General features: G+C 47.5%; 1 protein-coding gene across 2 annotated transcripts; it reads right to left on the bottom strand.

Moving 5' to 3' along the window:
* Nucleotides 1–18,998: 18,998 nt before the first annotated feature.
* Nucleotides 18,999–22,448, bottom strand: LOC123445536 (uridine 5'-monophosphate synthase-like). Of its 2 annotated transcripts, XM_045122525.1 has the most exons (7): nt 21,521–22,448; nt 21,141–21,224; nt 20,130–20,212; nt 19,952–20,039; nt 19,758–19,809; nt 19,552–19,652; nt 18,999–19,352 (listed from the first exon to the last, which is right to left on the bottom strand). In XM_045122525.1, the coding sequence occupies exons 1-7, from the start codon at nt 22,322–22,324 to the stop codon at nt 19,221–19,223; spliced, it is 1,344 nt and encodes a 447-aa protein (XP_044978460.1). In that variant the 5' UTR covers nt 22,325–22,448; the 3' UTR covers nt 18,999–19,220. The 2 variants fall into 2 exon arrangements, with proteins under 2 accessions (XP_044978460.1, XP_044978459.1); XM_045122524.1 differs by having other exon boundaries at nt 19,552–19,809; nt 21,521–22,447.
* Between the last annotated feature and the right edge of the window lie 1,067 nt (nt 22,449–23,515).

A 23,515-nucleotide genomic window follows, 5' to 3' on the forward strand; every position in this document is an offset into this window, starting at 1 on the left:
AAAAAAATCCAAAAACCAGCAAAATCTGAAAATCTTTAGTCCCGGTCCGTGTAACGAACCGCGACTAAAGGGCCTGCCCCTGGGGCGCTACGAGGCGCCCACGTGGAGCACCTTTAGTCCCGGCTTGTAAGAGGGCCGGGACGAAAAGGTTAGGCCTTTAGTCCCGCCCCTTTAGTCCCGGTTGGTGAACCGGTACTAAAGCCCCTTACGGGCCGGGGCTAAAGGCCCCGTCCCCACTAGTGTCAGTTGGATGTTTCAAGGAGCAAGGTACCCTATGATGGAAGAGGATGGTTGTAAATAGATTGAATTGTACTGCAAAGAGACTGTACTTGCTATACATTGTATTTGACGTGATATTGTTTGTTTTTTTTAATTTCAGCTTTGGATCACGACTAAACTGTAGCCAAGAAAGAACCTGAATCACAAGGTGAGAGGCACCTTGTCCCTTAATAGTAGAGATGTGAACAAATACGTTTCTTATTTGATAAGTGAATTCACAAGTAGTTTCATTCAACGGGCTTTATGTGAGATGTGAGCACGTACTAAGATACACTGCACACAATATCTATTTTCTATGTGCAGTTTCAGACCTATATAGATCTCATAAGTGGGAGCTAAGAGCCTAAACTGGATAGTATTGTAGTTTCTTTGTGCTATTCTTTTTAACTTAGTCTAAATGCTGGTTCATTAACATCTTTTCTTTTTTGCATTTTTAAGGTTTTAAGAACTCCGATATCATTGCATACTCTTGGGCGCATTTTCATTTATTCTGAAAAACATATAGATAAAGGTGCACCTATTTTACCGGAGGCATACCTGATATTTCCAGTGAGAGTTAGGCAGCTTAAAAATGCAAAATATTTTATGCTACCTACATTTTGATGTTATTTTCTTAATCAGGTACATGAAGTTCAATCAAATCCAATGAAAGGACATACGCTGACAAAATGATTCAGACTGGGAATCTATAGTAGATGTTATGAATTCTAGAGTAGAAGGCCTGTCACATGATGAAATTGTTGTTCATATTTGCCGTCAGCCTCACCTGGTAAAGCGTAAAGAGAAGATTAGTAATATCTTGGAGGTAGATATAAAGGCTTTGTAAACTAAGAGAGACAGCCAGCGGTGGAAGATGTTGGTTTTAAAGGCTAGCAGGGACAACCGGTGGTAAATAATGTGGTTTTAAAGGCTTTCTTTCGATTTAGGTGGAAATCTGTTCGGCGGACAAATCTTCCTTTTGATGACTGCACACAAGGAGGTAAGACAAACAATATGCAGACAAGTATGTTTTCTACACTGGGCCTCCTATTTTGTGTTTGACTAAATTTTCAAAACATTGTCATTCAACTTATATATTATTTTCCTTGGTAATTTCCTTGCTTGATTAAACTGATTGTGCATATGAGAACCATTTCAAGTAATTTCCTTGAAGAGTGCAATGGCTTCTTAAAACACTCTGGCGGATGTCCTAATAGTCATTACTAATAAAGGGGCAGTTGGTAGCCGGATCTCACCGGTTAATTTTCGTCTCTCCTTTTATTGGTTTTTTTCGTCACTCCTCCCACCATCTGTTTTTCCCTCGCCCCCTCCACGATCCCTACCCCACTCCTCGCATCTCTCCCTCCTCCTCCTCCAAGAGCATCCGCCGCCGCCAGTGCGTTGGCTGCCTCTCTCCCCCAAGCGTCGGCCACCTCCCTTCCCCAATAGTCGGTCGCCTCCCTCCATCAGATGCCAGCCTCCCTTCACCCGATGCCGGCCGCCTACTTCCTCTCGCCTACCACCTACATCCTAGCCGCCGGCCATGTCCTTCTACCATGCGTCGGCAGCATCTGTGTCGCGGCCGCCTCCTTCCCCTCCCTTCACCACACGCCGCCTGCCGGATCTTGCCGTCGAGCGCATCGGTGTCCCAGACCACCAACCTCGCGTCACCCCGTGTTGCGTCATCCCCTACACATGTACGTTGTTCTTGATTTGGTTGAGGAAAGGATTGTGTCATCGTGTTGGGTGAAACCCACGGCCTCTTTGTTTGATTGGTTCCTCCCGATTTGAATCTTAGTGGAGTTATTTCATTCCTCACTGGAACGTGTATACCTCTTACACTAGTAGAAAACGGGCCTTTGGCCGGGACCCTTTAGTCCCGGCCTGCCTCTGGGCCGGGACTAAAGGCCCGGCCACGTCGCCCCAATTATCAGTGCCTCCCTCGAGGCTTTAGTCCCGGCCCGTAAGGAGCCTTTAGTCCCGGTTTGTGTCCCAAACCGGGACTAAAGGGCTACGCGGCGGGCAGTGGTGGTGGCAACCGTTCGTATCCCCCTTTAGTCCCGGTTGGTGGCTCAACCCGGGACTAAAGGACTAACACGTGGCCTGCCGTAGTGGTGGCGACCGTTGGTATACCTCTTTAGTCCCGGTTGGTGGCTCAACCCGGGACTAAAGGACTAACACGTGGCCTGCCGTAGTGGTGGCAACCGTTGGTATACCTATTTAGTCCCGGTTGGTGGCTCAACCCGGGACTAAAGGCCCAAACGGTTTGCATCCCGCGTCGTTTCGGGCGATGAAAAGCACGAACCGAAGCGTACAGTCGCCATATCTCTGTTTCTTCTTCTCTCTCGCGTCGCCCTCTCTGTTCTTCTCCTCTCTTCTTCCCTTCTCTTCTTCCACCATGCCAACTAGCTTTCATGAGGTGCTCGCACATGGCACGACCAAGCTCCGTGTCGTGTACACGAACCTGAGCGGGGAGGTGCCGTTTTTTCTTCAACAGTTGAAGGTACGATGGTTTGACCACGCAGTGGATCATGAGAAGTTCTTGGGGCTTGATCTGGAGTACACGGCCGATCAACGCGGTGTTGCCGTCATCCAACTATGCTTCGCACGCCATGTCTTGATCTTCCAATGGGCGAGGTAAGTTTTGAGGCTTTCTTTGATCCAAGATAATGACATTGTAAGTTTATTTGTTTCAATCGTAGTTGGTTCCCTTCAAATAGTTGTAGTGAAATAATTTTGATTAGTTGAAGGGGAGCACAATCTAATTGGAATAGTGTTCCATAATCTGAAAAATCGTATTAGAATCAACTAGTGTTTAATATGTTCCATTGGAATCATAGTTGGTTCCCTTCAAATAGTTGTAGTGAAACAATTTTGATTAGTTGAAGGGGAGCACAATCTAGTTGGAATAGTGTTCCATAATCTGAAAAATCGTATTAGAATCAACTAGTGTTTAATATGTTCCATTGGAATCATAGTTGGTTCCCTTCAAATAGTTGTAGTGAAACAATTTTGATTAGTTGAAGGGGAGCACAATCTAATTGGAATAGTGTTCCATAATCTGAAAAATCGTATTAGAATCAACTAGTGTTTAATATGTTCCATTGGAATCATAGTTGGTTCCCTTCAAATAGTTGTAGTGAAACAATTTTGATTAGTTGAAGGAGAACACAATCTGATTGGAATAGTGTTCCATAATCTGAAAAATCGTATTAGAATCAACTAGTGTTTAATATGTTCCATTGGAATCATAGTTGGTTCGCTTCAAATAGGTGTAGTGAAACAATTTTGATTAGTTGAAGGGAACACAATCTGATTGGAATAGTGTTCGACAATCTGAAAAATCTGATTGGTTCAATATGTTCCATTGAAATCATAGTTGTAGTGATACAATTTTATGCGGTGTTCTTTGATCCAAGGTTATGAAAATTTAATATAGCTAGTGATCTCTCTAGGTTCCATAGGATAGCAATATGATATGTCATAGTCATGAAAATTGCATATAGCTAGTGATCTCTCTAGGTTCCATTGGATAGCTATAGTGATCTCTCTAGGTTCCATTGCATATGTTCTATTTGAATCCTAAAGATAATTTTCTCTTTAGTTGTTGTGAAACATGTTTCCTTATTGCAGCAGTATGTAACATTTGTTCCATTTTAATTTGTTTCTATTGCAGGAGTGACAAGCATTGTCCAGAACTCATGGACTTCCTTCGCAGCGGCATCACTTTTGCTTCCGTTGACATAAGGAACGACAAGCTGAAGATGAGGCACAGCTTCGGTATTGAGATACCAGCTGGTTGCCTCGTTGATCTTCAAACGATATTCAGGCTTCGACATGACAGGACTTCGATGGCTCATATGGCAGTTGCCATGATCGACTTCATATGCTGATATGAAGACCAGTTTCCCAAAGTCTCAGCACAAACTTTGGGAGAAGGGCCCACTTGATGATATCAACATTGAGTATGCAGCAAAAGATGCATACGTTTCATACGAGTTATACCGCAAGATTCGAGTCGTCCACTATGGCCAGGGTCACCTCGAGGAAGGTGGACATTCTGATTTAGATGATTCAGACGAGTAGTGTTCTGAACGTCGAACACTTGTATATATATCTATGGTAGCTATAATTATGTACTGTTTGGACTATATATAACTTGTACTCTATTATGCAGAATGAAGATTCTGGAGTGTAAAAGTAAGAGCATCCTAAATATTGGGTTTATTGACCCAGATAAAATACATATAGCGACGCTAACTGACAAACCCAAGGAGACGGAGGAAAACCTTCTAAGGTTTCTAAGAGATCAAAATTTCTGTGACCACATATTGTTTCCATACAACTTCAGGTGAGGGTCTTTACTCTGTTGTGTCCACTCATTTATAAGTGTAATTGATAAGTTACTGACATATATATATATATATATATATATATATATATATATATATATATACATGTGCAGCTTCCATTGGATTCTGTTGGACATTCAAATTGATAAGGGAAGAGTTGATGCCTTCGACCCATTATCGAGACCCTTGGAACAGTTCCAAAGCCTGCAGGACATGCTCCAAGGGTAATTTTAATCATTCTTGCGCTCTATCGGTCTCTTTCGATGATTTTCTGATATATCAATTAATGAAAAACTTAGCAAATCATCATCCTTGTCGGGCAGGGTTTGGAAGCGGTTCAAGTGCGTGACTCCCGGTAACTTTCCTGAGAAGATGACCTTTAGAGCGGTTCAGTTAAGTAGTAGTATGATATACTTCTATTAATTTTCAATACATTTATGATGCTAGATTATTATTTTGATTATATATATTCTATTCTCGTAAAGTGCGACCAGCAGCCACGGGGAACGCATCTATGCGGATACTATGTTTGTGAGACCATTCGCACGTTTACCTCTGAGTTCAAGGATCACAGATTCGACGTAAGCAATGAACATTCACACATCTATTGTTACCCGTCATTTTTTGTTATCATGATTGATATTCATATTCATCTCTTCTTCTTATATAGCACACGGCCATGAGGACGAAGGTCCTACCAGAGCAACGCGCGATTGCTGTTGCAGAGGAGCTTGCGGGATTTCTGAGGACGGAAGCTATAGAAAACAAAGGATGATTTAGTGTAGCTAAGGGCCATTACTGATGTTCGTCCATGTAATCGAATAGACGGGCTCTAGTCTCGATAATTCAGATCTACATATAGTTGTATATATATGATCGCTTGTAAGATAAGTTAATCTTATATATATATGCATAATTATTTCTATTTAAATTATATGAAAACTAATTCCCGAACGCCAAGCGCGGCATCACGTTAATCTCCCGACCACCTAAACCCTAAAACCCTAAAACCCAAAAATAATTTCATTCAAAAAAAACCCAAAAACCAGCAAAATCTGAAAATCTTTAGTCCCGGTCCGTGTAACGAACCGGGACTAAAGGGCCTGCCCCTGGGGCGCTACGAGGCGCCCACGTGGAGTACCTTTAGTCCCGGCTTGTAAGAGGGCCGGGACGAAAAGGTTAGGCCTTTAGTCCCGCCCCTTTAGTCCCGGTTGGTGAACCGGGACTAAAGCCCCTTACGGGCCGGGGCTAAAGGCCCCGTCCCCACTAGTGTCAGTTGGATGTTTCAAGGAGCAGGGTACCCTATGATGGAAGAGGATGGTTGTAAATAGATTGAATTGTACTGCAAAGAGACTGTACTTGCTATACATTGTATTTGACCTGATATTGTTTTTTTTTTAATTTCAGCTTTGGATCACGACTAAACTGTAGCCAAGAAAGAACCTGAATCACAAGGTGAGAGGCACCTTGTCCCTTAATAGTAGAGATGTGAACAAATACGTTTCTTATTTGATAAGTGAATTCACAAGTAGTTTCATTCAACGGGCTTTATATGAGATGTGAGCACGTACTAAGATACACTGCACACAATATCAATTTTCTATGTGCAGTTTCAGACCTATATAGATCTCATAAGTGGGAGCTAAGCGCCTAAACTGGATAGTATTGTAGTTTCTTTGTGCTATTCTTTTTAACTTAGTCTAAATGCTGGTTCATTAACATCTTTTCTTTTTTGCATTTTTAAGGTTTTAAGAACTCCGATATCATTGCATACTCTTGGGCGCATTTTCATTTATTCTGAAAAACATATAGATAAAGGTGCACCTATTTTACCGGAGGCATACCTGATATTTCCAGTGAGAGTTAGGCAGCTTAAAAATGCAAAATATTTTATGCTACCTACATTTTGATGTTATTTTCTTAATCAGGTACATGAAGTTCAATCAAATCCAATGAAAGGACATACGCTGACAAAATGATTCAGATTGGGAATCTATAGTAGATGTTATGAATTCTAGAGTAGAAGGCCTGTCACACGATGAAATTGTTGTTCATATTTGCCGTCAGCCTCACCTGGTAAAGCGTAAAGAGAAGATTAGTAATATGTTGGAGGTAGATATAAAGGCTTTGTAAACTAAGAGAGACAGCCAGCGGTGGAAGATGTTGGTTTTAAAGGCTAGCAGGGACAACCGGTGGTAAATAATGTGGTTTTAAAGGCTTTCTTTCGATTTAGGTGGAAATCTGTTTGGCGGACAAATCTTCCTTTTGGTGACTGCACACAAGGAGGTAAGACAAACAATATGCAGACAAGTATGTTTTCTACACTGGGCCTCCTATTTTGTGTTTGACTAAATTTTCAAAACATTGTCATTCAACTTATATATTATTTTCCTTGGTAATTTCCTTGCTTGATTAAACTGATTGTGCATATAAGAACCATTTCGAGTAATTTCATTGAAGAGTGCAATGGCTTCTTAAAACACTCTGGCGGATGTCCTAATAGTCATTTCATATATGAACAAACTGCAAAAGATATGGACTGATATATATCTTTAGGGAGGGGGGTCAAATACATAAAGTCAACTACGCGAGTGCCCCGAGTTTGCTACTCGATAAGCCAGCTTCGAAATAAGAGCAGCATGAAGTCGTACCGGTTGTAAATGGATGTGGCAAACTACATGTTTTGAATAGGAATTTTCATATAGAACACCCTAGGCTCATAGATGTATTAACCGTTGATATTCTTGTGAAATACCATCTGATCTAAGCATGACCTAGCTTGCGATGTTAGCTGCAGCACAACTTGCTCATTTCTCGAAACAGGCTTTCGCCCCGTTTTATATAAAAAGCAACAACCATACAGAGTACACAGCCGAACGATAGAAGGAGATGAGGTGACCCCATACGCGGCCGATCCCAAAATAACCGGATCATGCAGAACGCACATGACTACGCAATCGAAATAAAGTACAGGATGGACTAAAGCAACACCGCGCTAAGCCCTATAACACATAAGCTCCATGGCAAGGCCCCCAGGAGGGATAACGGCGCTAGGCGTCGCCGTTGTCGAGTCTGCAATAGACAAAGGTTTTCACCCGGAACTCGGACACAGAGAGGAACACCATGACTAAGCCTTCAAGAAGATAACGGTGCCCGCAAGCGTCGCCGTCGTCAGCGACAAAGCGCGGAGCTTTCGCTTGGCAGCTCCCCCGCGTCACCACGATGTCTCCAGGGCATGCGCGCAAGGCAAAGAACATCCAGATCCGGATCGGGGCACGGCTACTGCCAGAGTCAGAGAGCACGTCCGAGCCACCCGCAGCATCACCTCTCTCCGCCCACACGACCAAGAGGTAGTGCCATTCCCGCTGCCATGGTACCCGCCGGAGAGCCAACCATGCGGACCGCCATCCAGGGCCGCCACTCCGGCATCCATGTCCAGGACTCCATCGACCGTCCACATCTTGGTGCACCTGCCATGGATGGAAGAGCAAAAGGTGACACCTTTCGCTCCTAGCCCGGCATCAGCCACAGAGTATGGATGGACGCATCCACAGTAGGAGGCATCCACGCCTGGATCCCCAGCCGTACCCAGTGGATGGGGGAGACCCTACCCCGTGACTACCGACGGCCGCCGCCGAGCCCGCTCGCACGACGCCATGACCATGGCCCTTGACGCCGGTCTGCCCGACAAAGTGACAGAGCCCCGACCACCACCAACGTCCACCGTACCCGCGAGGAGAGGGGCCTCACCAACCACGGGCACCTCCCGGATCGAGCCCAAATGTACCTACCCGGAGAAAGATCTCCGACTCACCCCGGGCACCATCCAGATCCGCCCGAGCACAAGCCCCGGCTCGCAGCCATGTCGGCCTAGAACCAGGGGAAGGAGGCCTGCTGCACCACCACCCAGTGCCACCGGCAGAGACACGACACCCAGCATGACGCGTCGCCTCCCCATCGATTCACACCATCCGCTCCCAGACGCGGTCACCACAGCCCTAGAGCCACCGGACCACCCCAGCAAGGAGCACGCCGCCACGCCGGACACCTCCAGCGGCCACAGCCACCAGCGGCGGCCGGCCTATGCCGCCTCAGTCCGCGCCGCCTGCTGGCGGAGCATCCGCCCGATCCAGATCTGGGTCGGGACGCCCAAAACCGCCAACCGCGCAGGCACGCCCCACCTCGCCCCCGACGAGCAGCCGCCCGCGCCTCCACCCGAGGACACCATCGTCGTGCCGTCCCGGTCGCAGCCGCACCGCGCCGTCCTGCAGAACCGCGCGCATTCGAGCCATGGCGCCGTCCCGCGCCGGCCCACCGCGAGGAAGGGCAAGAGGCCCTGCCGCCACCGACGCCGGCCGGGCTTTGCCCGGCGGCGCGAGCCGGTGGCGGCGAGGGAGGGGCGGAGGGCGGGGGAGGCTGGAGCCGGCGGCGCTAGGGTTCGCCTCCCCGCTCGCGGGAGCGGGCGAGACGACGCGGGGTTTTTTTCCTTCAAGGTATTATCGTCTTTCTCCACAACGGCTCATTTCACTTAAGTAATTAAAAATAATTAGCATAATGCTCTATTCCTCCTTATTTGTTGCAATTTCAAGTTCTTATAGTTGAGTACCGGTTATCTGTAGTTTTATAAGATTTTCAGTGCAAGTTTCCATCAGGATATGCCAATGCCGACATCAACAACTCATTGTTTGATGTTGATTTGGACGAGAGGACTCGGGTCGTGAGAAACCAGTGGGCAGGTATTTCCTTCATCTGACCAGTCAATTTTATTCCCTTCGATCAGACCAAAAATGATAATAACCAAATTAAGATCGATGGCTTTCTTGATCTTGATGTGTCGTTTGCTGTCCGTGTATCGGGGGTTGAATGGTCCGTTTTTTCCTACGTTGAGTTGACATTCTCAGGACGGCCGGACAGACGGCCTCGCTACAGAGCACGGGTGTCGGTATATGCACTCATTCCATGATTTATCTTTACTTTAACTACTTACATCATCTCATGGTTGCTGGGCACGATGGGTTTCACTGGCGTTGTGGTCCAGACATAATAATTCTTTGAAGTAGTGCCGTAGTGGAGTGATGTAAAAAAAGTGTGATGTGCCACCAATTGATGAAGTGATTTCTAGCTGCTATGAGGAACTCTGATTGGTGTACTATTGCATGGCTATAATATTTTTGGTGTCGGTGTTGAACTCCTCATTTTTGTAGGGGCGGTTTACTAAGATAAGTTTTTGACCTCTCAAGTGATAGCGAGATGCTGCCAAGCCTAACACCCTGGGTGTAAAAATAGAATCTCTCCCTAGAGTATATAAGAATCTGTAAAAATAAAAGCCGTTGCGGGATGAACAGGACAAGGAGACAAGATGATCGAGATGGACATCAACGATGAAGACTTTATGTAAATGATTGAACGGAGTGAACTCACCAAACCTGCTACTGCGGCCATGTCGCTCGTCGAATTAAGTCAAACTGAGGCAACAATTAAAGGTATCCAAATTTCAAAATTTTGACAGCATTAGTTCCATATATTTGAGCCAGAATCAAATTCTTTATGTGTTTATTAGCTATCCAAATTTCAGAATTTTGACTGCATTAGTTCGAGTGTGCATGACTCTTATATTTCATTTCTTCAACATAGAGGAAAAACAACTTGTTCATAGATCTTATTAGATTTTTTTCATGCCTCGTGAATTTTTCTTTCATGTCTCAAGTACTTCATATCTACTTCAGTCTGGATTACTGAAAATATGCATGATGGTGTGCCATCAAGTGCTACACTATGGAATTTGATTTCACCTTCCTGCAATGTTGTAGGATCTAGGTTTGTACTGGAAGCATTTAATTCCTATTATTTTGCTTATTGTGACAGCCCTTGTAGATGGATCATTAGGCGTAACCTCCATTGATGGCATTACAAGGAAATTCTTCACTGTTATTGCCTAACACCTCTTTTGTCGCTAGGAGCGACTGAACCTGCCTGGGTATGTTTGCTCAAGTCAGAGAAGACTTTGGAGCGACTCGGAGTGGAGTTGGGCGATGTTGAGCCAAAAGTGCAGCTCGATGGCTGGTATATATCTATAGCCTAGATATTTATATATCCTTCGTCGATTCTTTAGTCTCATGGATTTCTACCATCGAACAATTTCTATTCCTGGTATGCTGCCATGAGGCTGTATGTAAATTAGTATTATTTGAAACAAACTGTTGTATGGAGCCGACAGAAAAAATAGAGATATTTTTGTGGGTCATGTTCACTATTTTGCATGATCGTTAAATAAAATTTCATTTGATTCCACGGTCAAAACTTTTACTGAGATGCTTCTTTGCCCCATTACAAGTTACAAATATGAATCTTTAAAGTTGGTTGTCATTTTTATTTCACAACTTTCTTTTTGTAACAGAAGTGGAAACTATTTGCAATTAGCAGATGGTATTAATCATCAGTCGCCATGCTTTCTGGGTTTGCTTGCAGTTCAGGTTTGGTCACTTGATTTCCTGCCCCAACACCTCTAATAATTGAGTATCATCAATTAATCTGTGTTTGTTCGCTCTAATCCTCTGCTAATCATGCTTTCTGGACAGTTGAATTACTTGCTATTGACCGGAGAAAAATTATTGATGATCAGTACCCAGAGTGCGTGTAAGTGTCTAAATTTACAATTTAGATTATCATATTGCGTGGCTACCCTTCCAAAGGTAAAACAATAGCATTATTTCACTTATATTGTAGATTTTTGAGTGTCATTGCACCTTTACCATCTGAGATTTGCATAATTATTTTGAGAATGGGGAGGGTTGTGCCCATGGTAGCCCACTGTCGTAGCATGTCAATATGCCGCTGAAATTGCCGGAATAATAAACATGTCGACAAGAAGACATGTCTGTGTTAGTTTCTCTACTCGCCAGCAAATTTTAAGACCATAAATGGGAGGCATATTCACCTTCATATGAACAAGCCTATGCCCACATTCACCTTTATATGAACATGCATCTTCTACCCCCCTCCATCATGTGTGGAATCACCAATACATGCCTCCATGAACAGGTGCATATACTAAATATATTTCACTTTGGTACATCTGAAAGAATTACCTTTTCTAGCACATGTGAGTTTATAGGATTTATGTTATATTAATCCATGTACACAAAGGCAATGTTTTCCATAAAAAGAAAGATTATGCTTATACTTCATTATGCATCTTGTACATATATAATGGTACAGATAATTCCATTGTGTGTGAATGAACAGAGCATTGAGAATGGCGTCGGAACAAAACCCATGGAAGCGAACTCCTTTTGCTCATATCACAACTTTTTTGTCATGGTGCAAAAGGAGAACAAGTGCAGGTGTGTGTTCAGATATGATGAAACCAAATAAGGCTGCAACAAACATGTTATATTGTCTTTCAGTTATGAACTTTATGGCACTGATGGTTCCCAAGTTTGGTAAGAGTTTGGACAAAATATAAGGAAAATGTCTCACGCTATACTGGAAGATGTAATTACTTCTCTCAGTTTGTAGTGCTTGACTAGATGGCGTGTTCCTCTGTATAGCTTGATTGAATACATCTATGAATGTTTAATTATAATATGCAAGGCTAGATGGATTTCTTTGTCTTGTCCTTGGTTAATTTATTTGTCTGTTTAGATTAGTAGTATTCTACCACATGAAAATATATGCACTTCTATTACTTTTATAGTTTAGATTAGTAGTATTCTACCACATGAAAATATATGCACTTCTATTACTTTTATGTTCTTGTGACAATCACATAACCTCTACTGGAATGCATCATTTATATGAACATTGTAATGCTTATTTGTAATGATCATCTAATTCCGCATGATGATCATGAAAAGGTAGCAGCTGACACCATACTCTTTTATTATTAGCTTGCCATGTGTTAACCTAAAGAAGCAGTTTAAAATTGTGAACATATGTGTCACTAACATAACAAGGTGAAATCTTGATTTTTCTTGGTACAAAGTGATGGCATTATAGTTGACTTCCTTGTCTGATTTTATCAATAAATTTACTTTTGGTACATTTGCTAACTTGCTAATTGCCTTCTTACATCCCATGGCGGATCTGTGTATGAAAGTGTGATCAGCTATAAACAGGAAAAAAACTACGAATCAAATAGTAGACCGTACTTCATGTGTGCATTGAGATGAACTGATTTTTAGATGCATCCAAGGTAATAGCTATTTTAGAAAAGAAGAGAGTGTAGACCATTTCATATATAGACAGCAAAAGCACATTGTGGTGGACGCCCTCGGTTGACGACGTACATTCCTTGCATTGGGAATCACCTTGGAATGCCTTAGAGGGGAGAGGAGGGGGAAGGCGTCGCCGTGAAGGGAAGGGGAGACGACGTTGGAATGTGGTGGCGTGCTTTGATGCCAACAACATCAGTGAGGAGAGAAGTTGGGGGCATGCGACATGAGTGTGAGCGTTGTTGGGAAATGCGATATGAGTGTAAGCGTTGCTAGGGAATGCGATATGAGTGTAAGAGTTGTGTCATGCGATGAGAGAATGGATTACTATTTTTAAATAAAAATAAAAGGAGCGACACTTTTTTAGGGAAAGTGTTTGATTGCTATGAGAGAAATGACATATACTTTTATATAGTGATATAGGGAAAGCGATTGTTTGCTATGAGAGAAATGTCACATACTTTTATATAGTTAAAAATATCAGATACCCTAACAAGTCACATTTATGATGGACCAGACCAAAAAATCATTGAGTTTTAATAATCATAAGAGATGCATACAAATAATGGTTCTTAATATATTTGATGTGCATGATAATACAAAAGGTGTGTTTACATATATTATATAAGTGTATGAGAGAGATGAAGATGGATTATGTTGAAAGAAGGCCAAAAATTCATCTTCATGGATGTAGAGACGAAGTCATTGAAAGAGATCAAAAATTCATCAAGTTTTATAGTACAACATAAGGCCCGTAGCAACGCACGGTCATTCTACTAGTTTGTTCAATTGTTGAGAAAGAAGGATGGTGTCGGTCGGCCGCTCGAGCCGCATGTGCGTGTAGTTTGACCACGCAGCATATGAACCGAAACCAGTAGCATTCACGCACCTAGGCACCATTCATTTTGTCATCAATGTTAGACCCCTCGAGCTAGCTCTCTCACTCTCTCGCTATGAATCAGAGGTAGACGAAGGAGTTTGTGTCGCGTGCAACATGCAGCTTTTCTATTTCTATTCCTCCACTTAAGCAACGAATACAAAGCTAACTGAAAAACGAAAAACCGGGGAAAGGAGCAGGTCGTGAGCGCTGCCATCCCAACGCCCCCCACGCTTCGTCCGTGATGCGCCCATGACCATCTTGTTCGTGCCATCCCACGATCAGGTCAAGGCCGCAGCTATAGGAAGATCTATCCTAGTCTACGCCCGAGTCGCAGCTCAGGTTATTTGAAAGCAAACGAGAAAGATACGGTGGCGCCTTCCTCTCTGACGAAACTGACGGAGAGGGAGAACACCTGGTGGTAGTCTGACGAAACTGAAGAAAAACATCCAGCATCTGCAACTGTTAGCTGACAGTCTCCCCCCTAATCAGTTGCTGATGTTGATCATCCCCAGTTTCTCCCGTAGCTCTTGAAACTTCATGTGAGGCAGTGCCTTGGTCATGATATCGGCCAGCTGCTCGCTCGTGTGGATGTGATCGACGGCGATCCTCCCGTCCTGCACGCATTCCCTGATGAAATGGAAACGCGTCTCGATGTGCTTCGTCCTGTCATGGAAGACAGGGTTCTTGCAGAGCTGGATTGCCGACTTGTTGTCGATGAGAAGTGGGGTTGCACCTCCTGGATCACCGAGCAGATCTCCAAGCATTCTCCGCAACCAAACGCATGTGCACGCTGCTGCAGTCGTCGCCATGTACTCGGCTTCGCAGGATGAAAGGGCGACCACCTTCTGCTTCTGGGACTGCCAGCTGATCGCGCTCCCCCCGAAAGTGAACACCATACCTGATGTGCTCTTCCTATCATCGACATCCCCGGCGAAATCAGCATCACTGTATCCAATCAGCAGCGGCTCCGCTTCACCTTTCTTGTATATGCACCCAAGGCTCAGTGTGCCCGATATGTATCGCAGCACCTGCTTCACCGCCACCCAGTGCTCTGTCGTGGGAGCCTCCATGAACCTGCTGATAAAACCTACTGCATAGGAGATATCTGGACGTGTGTGTACCAGATAGCGGAGGCTTCCCACAATGTTGCGGTAGAGCTTCTTGTCCACCAGAGGGTTCGTGTTCTCCTTGCTCAGCTTCAGCGAGGCTCCATGGGGATGTGTACTGGGTGACATCCTCCCATCCCAGCTTTCTCCACGATCTTGGCTGCATAGCTCGCTTGCTTGAGTGTGATCGAGTCCGTTCCCTGATGCACCTCGATGCCGAGATAATAGCTCAGCAATCCAAGGTCACTCATGGAGAACACGGACATCATCTGCTGTTTGAACTGAGCGATGGCCTGTAGACTTGATCCAGTGACGATAAGGTCGTCGACGTACACCCCCAGCAGCAGTCGCTCCCCGTCGTCACAACGCATGTAGACGGCGTGCTCGGAAGGGCTTCTGTGGAAGCCGAGTGCCACCAGTGTCTCGTCTAACTTGATGTTCCAGGCCCGCGGCGCCTGACAGAGCCCATACAGCGCCTTGGAGAGACGGAACACTTTTCCTTCTTCGCCGGCGCGTTCAAAACCTGGTGGCTGTGTGACGTACACCTCCTCCTGCAACTCTCCGTTCAGGAAAGCTGATTTGACGTCGAGGTGGTGCACCTCCCACCCAGCGCGGCTATGGCCAGCAGTAGCCGCACGGACTCGAGCCGTGCCACCGGAGCGAACACTTCCTCATAGTCCACCCCTGCACGATGTGCATATCCCTTTGCGATGAGCCTCGCTTTGTGTTTCACGATCTCGCCCGCGGAGTTCTTCTTGAGCTTGAACACCCATTTCACCCCGATCGCCTTCTTGCCCGGCGGGAGCGTGGTGAGCGTCCATGTGTTGTTGTCGTCGATGGACTGCAGTTCATCTACCATGGCCGTCCTCCAGGCAGCGTGTGGCTCCGCTTCTTCAAAAGAGTTGGGCTCCTCCCCGGCCACCAGCAGCAGCTCCCCTGGATCCAGAGTCACCGGCTCTGATTCGTTGTGAACGACATCGACCATGCGGTACCGGCGTGGGGCCTCCTGGGAGCCCAGTGCCGTGTCCGGCGTGGTGCCAGACGGAGGGGACACGTACCCCTCCTTCACCCCTTTTCCTTTGTACACCCCTGGCTGCGGAGTGTGTGCGTGCTCCGACGTCTCTCCACGCTCTTCAGGTGCAAGCGATGTGTCAGCGAGGGGAGTGCCTGGGCACAGTCCCGGTTCTCCTCTAGTCCTGGGCTGCTCCGGCTGCCTCGTAAGGGTTGGGGCGGGCGTGAACTCGATCGTGAACGTCCCCTCCCCCGCAGTCTCTATCTTCCAATCCCAGTGCGCCGTCTCGTCGAAGACAGCGTCCCTGGTGACGTGCACTCGCTTGCTCACTGGATCGAAGACGCGCCACGCCTTGGTCTGTCCATGCTCATACCCGATGAACACGGTGCGCTGGCTGCGGTCATCCAGCTTCTTGAGGCCAGGCCGCGTGACCTTGGCGTGGGCTATGCACCCGAAGGTGCGGAAGTAGCTCACCGCCGGCTTCTGACCATGCCAAGCTTCGTAGGGAGTCATGCCGCGCACAGCCTTTGTTGGTCCGCAGTTCAGTAGATGAACCGCGGTGGTCACCGCCTCGCTCCAGAACTCGTTCGGCATCCCTTTTGCCTTCAGAAGACACCGAGCCGTTCCGACCACAGTTTGGTTCAGGCGCTCTACCACACCATTCTGCTGCGGCGAGTATGGGGCAGTGAGCTGCCGGCGTACGCCGCGATCAGCCCAGTACTCTCCAAACTCGGATGAGGTGAACTCCCCGCCCGTGTCGGTGCGCAGTGCGCGCAGCTTGCTGGAGGTCTCCAGCTCTACTCCGGCCTGCCAGCGCTTGATCGCAGCCGATGCTTCGTCCTTTCTGCTCAGGAGCACAATCCACATGTAGCGGGACTTGTCATCTACAAGCAGCAGGAAATACCTTTTCCCTCCATGTGTGGGCGGCGAGATTGGTCCGCAGAGATCACCATGGACGAGGTCCAGGCGATCACCGGCCCGATAGGCCGCTTCTTGTGGGAAGGAGGCGCGCCGCTGCTTGCCGACCAGGCAGCTGTCACACACCTGGTCGACGTGCTCGACCAGTGGCATGCCGCGAACCAGGTCGTCCTGGGACAGCTTCCGAAGCGCGTCAAAGTTCAGATGCCCGTAGCGGGCGTGCCACCGCCACGCATCCTCGCCAGTGGACGCTGACAGGCACACGGGACGTGTGATGTCCAGCTCGACGGTGTAGAGACGGTTCCTTGTCCTGGCCACCTTGACGATGACGTTCTCCTGGCGGTCTCGCACCACCATCATGCCGCTCCGGACCAGTGCGGTGCATCCCGCCTCGTCGAGCTGCCCGACAAAGATAATCGAGGTGCGCAGCTGAGGTATATAGTACACCTTGGAGAGCACGCGGTGACGCCCTCCGTGGGCGACAAAGACCACCGTCCCGCGCCCCTCGATCTTGACCACCGACCCGTCACCGAAACGCACCGTGCCGGCGACGTGGTGATCTAGCTCGGAGAAGACGGTAGGGTTTCCTGTCATGTGATTCGAAGCTCCGGTGTCCAGGTGCCACGTAGGTTCCTTGGCGTCCCCTGCCGCCCCGAGGTTCACCTCAGCGCTCTCCTCGTGGAGATGCACGAGCTGACCCCCAGACGTGTCGCAGTTGGGCTCATCGGGGAGAGGCGTCACCTGTACCATTAGTAGCGCAGGGTCTTCGTCTTCTGCAGTCGCGAGATGAGCCTCGCCCGTGCCCTCGTCCTTCATTTTCTTGCAACACTCGCGAACCCAGTGGCCGCTAATGCCGCAGTAGCGACAGTTGCCGGAGCGCTTGGGCCCGCCCTTTCCGCCGCCAGGATGAGCGGCGTTCTTGCCGCGGTCACCTTGCCCCTTCCCTTGAGGTTTCTTCCCGCCGCTAGCCCCCCGCTAGGGGACCCGCCTTGATCTCCTCGCTTGGCACGTGCGTTCCACTCCTCCATGGTGAGGAGGAGCTTGCTGCCGCCCTCTTCCTCGGCGTCCAGTTCGTAGCGCTCCTCGGCCGCCTTGAAACGACCGATAACCTCTTCGATTGACGTGGTGTCCAAGTCGACAAGGTTGTCGATGGAGAGCACGAGCTGCGAGTACCGCTTGGGCACGATCCGCAGCCACTTCTGGATGACGTGCTTGTCGCTGATCGCATCTCCAAGCTCCCCGAGGCGCGCGCACAGCCCTGTGAGGCGCATGGCTAGCTCGTCGATGGACTCACCGGATTTGTGACGCAGCTGATCGAACTCCCCCCAGAGGTTTTGGGCTTTGGCGTCCCGAACACGCACGGATCCTGCGCGCATGGCTCGGATCGCCTCCCACAACTCCTGGGAAGTTTTGTGCTTCCGGAGCATGGGCAGCATCTCAGCAGGGACTGATCGGAGGATGAACTCCATCGCCCCCTTGTCGTTGCGGTACCCGTACTCCTCGTCGAGGTCCTCGCGCCCTCGATCGCGCGCCACATACCTCTCGCCTGCATCCCAACCTCCATGAGAAGGCTCCACTCGGCGTAGTTCGTGCGTGTCAACGGTGGCACGTTGGCGTGACCCGACACGACCGGAGCAAATTGCCTCGCCACCGCCAGCTCGCGCCCTTGGCCGACCGTGTATCGTGGCGAGCTCTTGCTTCCGTCATCGTCGGCGCCCTCCGCCTTCTTCTTGCCATCATCACCCGCCATCACAGGTCGCCGGATCTTTTCAACGCGGCTCTGGTGCCACTTGTTAGACCCTAACCGCTCGAGCTAGCTCTCTCACTCTCTCGCTATGGATCAGAGGTAGACGAAGGAGTTTGTGCCGCGTGCAACATGCAGCTTTTCTGTTTCTATTCCTCCACTTAAGCAACGAATACAAAGCTAACTGAAAAAAGAAAAACCGGGGAAAGGAGCAGGTCGTGAGCGCTGCCATCCCAACGCCCCCCGCGCTTCGCCCGTGATGCGCCCATGACCATCTTGTTCGTGCCATCCCACGATCAGGTCAAGGCCGCAGCTATAGGAAGATCTATCCTAGTCTACGCCCGAGTCGCAGCTCAGGTTATTTGAAAGCAAACGAGAAAGATACGGTGGCGCCTTCCTCTCTGACGAAACTGACGGAGAGGGAGAACACCTGGTGGTAGTCTGACGAAACTGAAGAAAAACATCCAGCATCTGCAACTGTTAGCTGACAATCAAAAGCTGTATGTACGTACTACTAATCAGCAACTTCAAGTCCCTCCAATTATGCTTGGATTCTTTTTTCATACAATGTTCATTGGTACGCACGTACTCCCTTGCCTTTTTACTTCCTCCGTTCAAAATAAGTGTCTCAAATTAAATACAATTTTGTATTAAAGTTAGTATAAAGTTAAGACATTTATTTTAGGACGGACGGCTATGCTTCACTGCAGGGAGAAGATGGACCCAATGGAGCTTACTTAGCATGACAAGCTGGTCTGGTAGACCTGCCACCCTCGGGCGCGGCACTCCCTCGCGGCGCCGGCAGGATCGCTCACCTCTATGATCCCGCGCCCGACCACAATCACGTCGCCGCCTCTCTCGTTTCCGACCTGCAAAGAAAATAAGGGGTAATGAGCAGCAGGTTGCAGTGAGTCCAGGTGAGAGATCAGTGTCAGTCAGCACATAAGCAGCAGACACTTCGCAGTGAGAAAACACAGCCAACTCCCTCTGCGAAATTACTGCTGAGGTGTGTGAAGAAAAAAAAAAGTGCTTGTCGCACAAAACTGAAATGGCGAAGGTCAGACTCACCGAATGAGGGGTGTCACACTGTTGTCCTGGAGAATCTCCTCCGGCAAGAACATCAACCCCGGAATCGACAACCTGCACGAACGCTGGGCTCGGCGCTGGAGCTGGCCAGGAGGCAGGGTTTACCGACAAGAATCCAATAACAAAATCAGAATGTTGCTCGGCAAACTTCACGGCTGCTGCGGTGTAAGCTCCATGAGCAAGGTTACCAGGTGAGTTCATCTCAGCAACCAAGAGTAACCCTTTTCCTTTTGGCAAACCCTTCAAGACAATAATGCATTAGTTTTACTGTCTATGGGCAGTTGAGCACTAACATATCAGCCATTAGCAGCTGTAACATTGATGCTTAGACTTTTCAGCTCAGCAGTAACTAGTTATAAGGCAAGTAATTAGCATAGTATACCTTCAGCTTCAAGCCATCTACGATTCCAGGTCCAGGAACTACATGCGCAGTCACAATATCGGCCCAGTCTGTTATGCGGAATGTTCCTCTGAATCAAAAGTAAGAACACTAGTTATATTATGTCGGTATATAAAGAATAAACAAAGTCAGTAGGTGGTTTATAATACTCTGCTCTCACCCTTCATATTGCATAGTTACCGTGTTCCCAATGTCAGCAAATTTGCGGTCTTCAAAGATCAGAAAGTTGTGTTCTTCAGCAATCTTCAGAAAACAATTTAAGAATCATCAAACAAAAAACAAGTTATATAAGAACCAAGCAGCCAAAACAACATTTCTACAATAGAAAACAAACAGATCGATGGCGAACATACATTGCCTTGGTATAAAGGTCTATTTTGGAGTGTCCAAATATGAAGAAGGCATTATTATGGTTGTACATAACTTATGGAAGAAACACGCTTTAAGAATAATAAATGAAGAAGTGAAATATGCTCCCCTGTTAGAACTGTATTAACAAAGACGCTCTCTACTGAACCAACACCTGTTTTACTACACCTGATAGGCATGATCCTACACATGATTTCTTTTCTTCTTTCAGAGTGATCCAACATCTGGTTACTAACAAACTAACATCAACTCGGTACAGGACTAGAATGGCATATTATATACTCCCTCCGTCCGGAATTATTTATCATAAAAGTGGATAATAATTGATGTATCCAGAAATAAAATACATCTAGATACATCCATTCCTCCGACAAGTATTTCCGGACGGAGGGAGTACTAGTCTACTGAACAATGCTACACCTACGGATGGGCCTTACGGAAACTGAATTAATCTTGCAGGGTGATGTGGCAAAAACCAAGCTATGTAAAAACCAAGCAGCAAATGAACACATTTCTGTGGTAGAAACCAGATCGCAAACAGAGTACATTGCCTTGGCATGGAGATTCATTGTGCCCAAACGCGAAGAAGGCATTATTGTGGTTGTACAGAACTGATGGGGAAAAAGCACACTTCAACATTTTAACAAGTGCAGAAGTGAAACATGCTTCCTGATAGAACAGTATTAACAAAGATACTCTGTGACATCTGATTACTGACAAACAAACTCTAAAAGTGTGAGAAAAATCATCAACAATAAGGATGGTAGAAGGAAAATAAAGGTTGCATCGTAGGTGGCCATACCGAACGGAGCTTGGCACCAAAATCTGGTGTAAAATCGGACAGAATATCCACATGGGTTTTCAGCATGCAAATCTCCGGACCAACCTGCAATTGCAGAACAAAATCAGTAGTAGTACATGTTAAGGTCGGGGGCCTAGTAACAGGAATTTAAAGAGGACAAAGCTAATCATGAGATGCAATCATGCAAAGATGTGATGTGCTAATCCAGCTTAGGCAGAAATCTGGAATTCTGAATGCATTCAGTTCAGACTTCAGACAACCCTCAAACTTGTGTTTTTTACTTCATAGATACATACAGCTAGTGATGCTAATGTGGAGCCAATTTCATCTTAATACATTACCCAATATAAATTAAAAAAAAACTACTAAGATTTGTATACCTTCTTGGCTAGCTCAAGAAGTTCCTCTGCTGTTGTAACATCGGCAGCGACGCAGAGGTTGCTCTGCTTGGCCTCCATGACCTCGAGCAGCTTCCTCCCCATCGGGTTCTTGGCCAGCCTCGCCCTCTCGGCGAACGCCGTCCTGGCCGGCACCACCTTGGGCTCCGCCGGCGCCCCCGGCACCAAGACCTTCCTGTTGGCGTCGAGGAAGCGCTTCACCTCGGCGGCCTTCTCCTGGGTGACCTTGCCGTGCCTGACGAGCACGGCGAGCACCTCGGTGAGCGTCATGAGCGAGTGCAGCGTTACCCCGTTGGCCGCGAGGTTCTCCCTCCCGCCCTGCTCGCGGTCGACGACGACGACGGCGTCGGCGACCAGGAGCCCCTCGGCGCGGAGCGGCGCGACGGTCTCGAGCACGGAGGCGCCGCTGGTGACGAGGTCCTCGACGATGAGCACGGTGTCGCCGGCGCGGAAGGAGCCCTGGGTGCGCATCACGGGGGCGGCGGCGCCGGCGCCGGCGTCGTGGTAGCGGCGGAGGATCATGGGGACGCCGCGGGCGACGGAGAGCACGGAGGCGAAGGGGAGGGCCGTGTAGGGCACGCCGCAGAGGAGGCCGTAGGGGCGCGTGGGCGGGAGGGAGCCGAGGAGGGCGGCGACGTGGGAGAGGAGGCGCGGGTGGGAGACGAGCACCCGCAGGTCGAGGTAGATCGGGGAGGTGATGCCCGACTTGAGCACGAAGGCGCCGAACTTGTACGCCTCCACCTCGTGCAGCTCCAGGATGAGGGACTCCATGGCGGCCGCGTCCATGGCGATGACCGGCGACGGCGAGGCAGGGAGTGTGGTGGAGCGGGAGGAGGGAGGAGACAGAGCAGTAGGCGAAGCTCTGCGGTGTGCGGTGTCAGTGTGCTACTGTTACTGTGGGTAGTGTTGACTAAAGCGTGACTTTTCCACCTGAGGACAGGAGGCGTGCTGGAGAAGGCGCCGCCGTCGCGTCAGCGGGAACGGCGAAGGTGGCACTGACTGAGCAAGGAATGCGGGGTCCGCGGGTATACCCAACACGATTGATCAGCTAATTCATAAAAAAATATTAAAACGTCTAATCTTTTTTTTGTGGCTCTCGGATGCACAACCATCACTTAAAGATCCTCTTCAATGCTTGAAATTTAAAAAGTTTTATTTTTAAAACCGTTAATTCAATCGATGATCCGTTTTTATCGTTGGCTTTGTCGCGACAAGATCTTCTAAACTGATCCCATGTCGACATGTTTCGACAAACTTTTTTTCCTTCCGTAATTGCCATAGTGTTCCACTCACTTGCTATATTATAAACCACTTGAGCACGTTGGGATGCATGGTTGCATCTGGTTAGGAGACTTATGTAGGTGCAATTATCAAACCGCATGGATAATGTTCGGTGGATTTTAGCTACGAATGGAGTATTCTCAGTAAAGTCCATGTACTTGGATCTGATTAATACAGGAACATTATCCAGATCATTAAAAATTTGGTACATCAAAGTGCCGTTCAAGATTAAAGTTTTCATGTGGTTTATACACAAAGGTGTGATATTAACCAAAGATAACTTAATTAAACGTCGATGCAGAGGTAGATCCAATTGTTGCTACTATGAGCAAAATGAAACAATAAGACACCTTTTCTTAGAATGCCCGCTTGCAAAACTATTACGGAGAACTATTCAAATAGCTTTCAATATCGCCCCACATACATGTATTAGTTTAATATTTACAACGTGGCTCAACGGGGTTGACGTTAAAATATCTAAACTTATTGGGATTGGGATATGTGCTTTGTTTTGGGCTATATGGAATACCAGAAATGATATAACTTTAATGGCAAGAACTTCATAATTTTTTGCATGTTATCTTCAGAGCAACATCTTGGATCCATACGTGGTAGTTACTCAGTCATGTGGACTCCAGGGGGCGTATGGATATTGGGTGCAACCGATGGGAGATGGTCGCACGGGTTATATTCAAC

Source organism: Hordeum vulgare, chromosome 3H (assembly GCF_904849725.1).
Source record: "Hordeum vulgare subsp. vulgare chromosome 3H, MorexV3_pseudomolecules_assembly, whole genome shotgun sequence".
NCBI lineage: Eukaryota > Viridiplantae > Streptophyta > Magnoliopsida > Poales > Poaceae > Hordeum > Hordeum vulgare.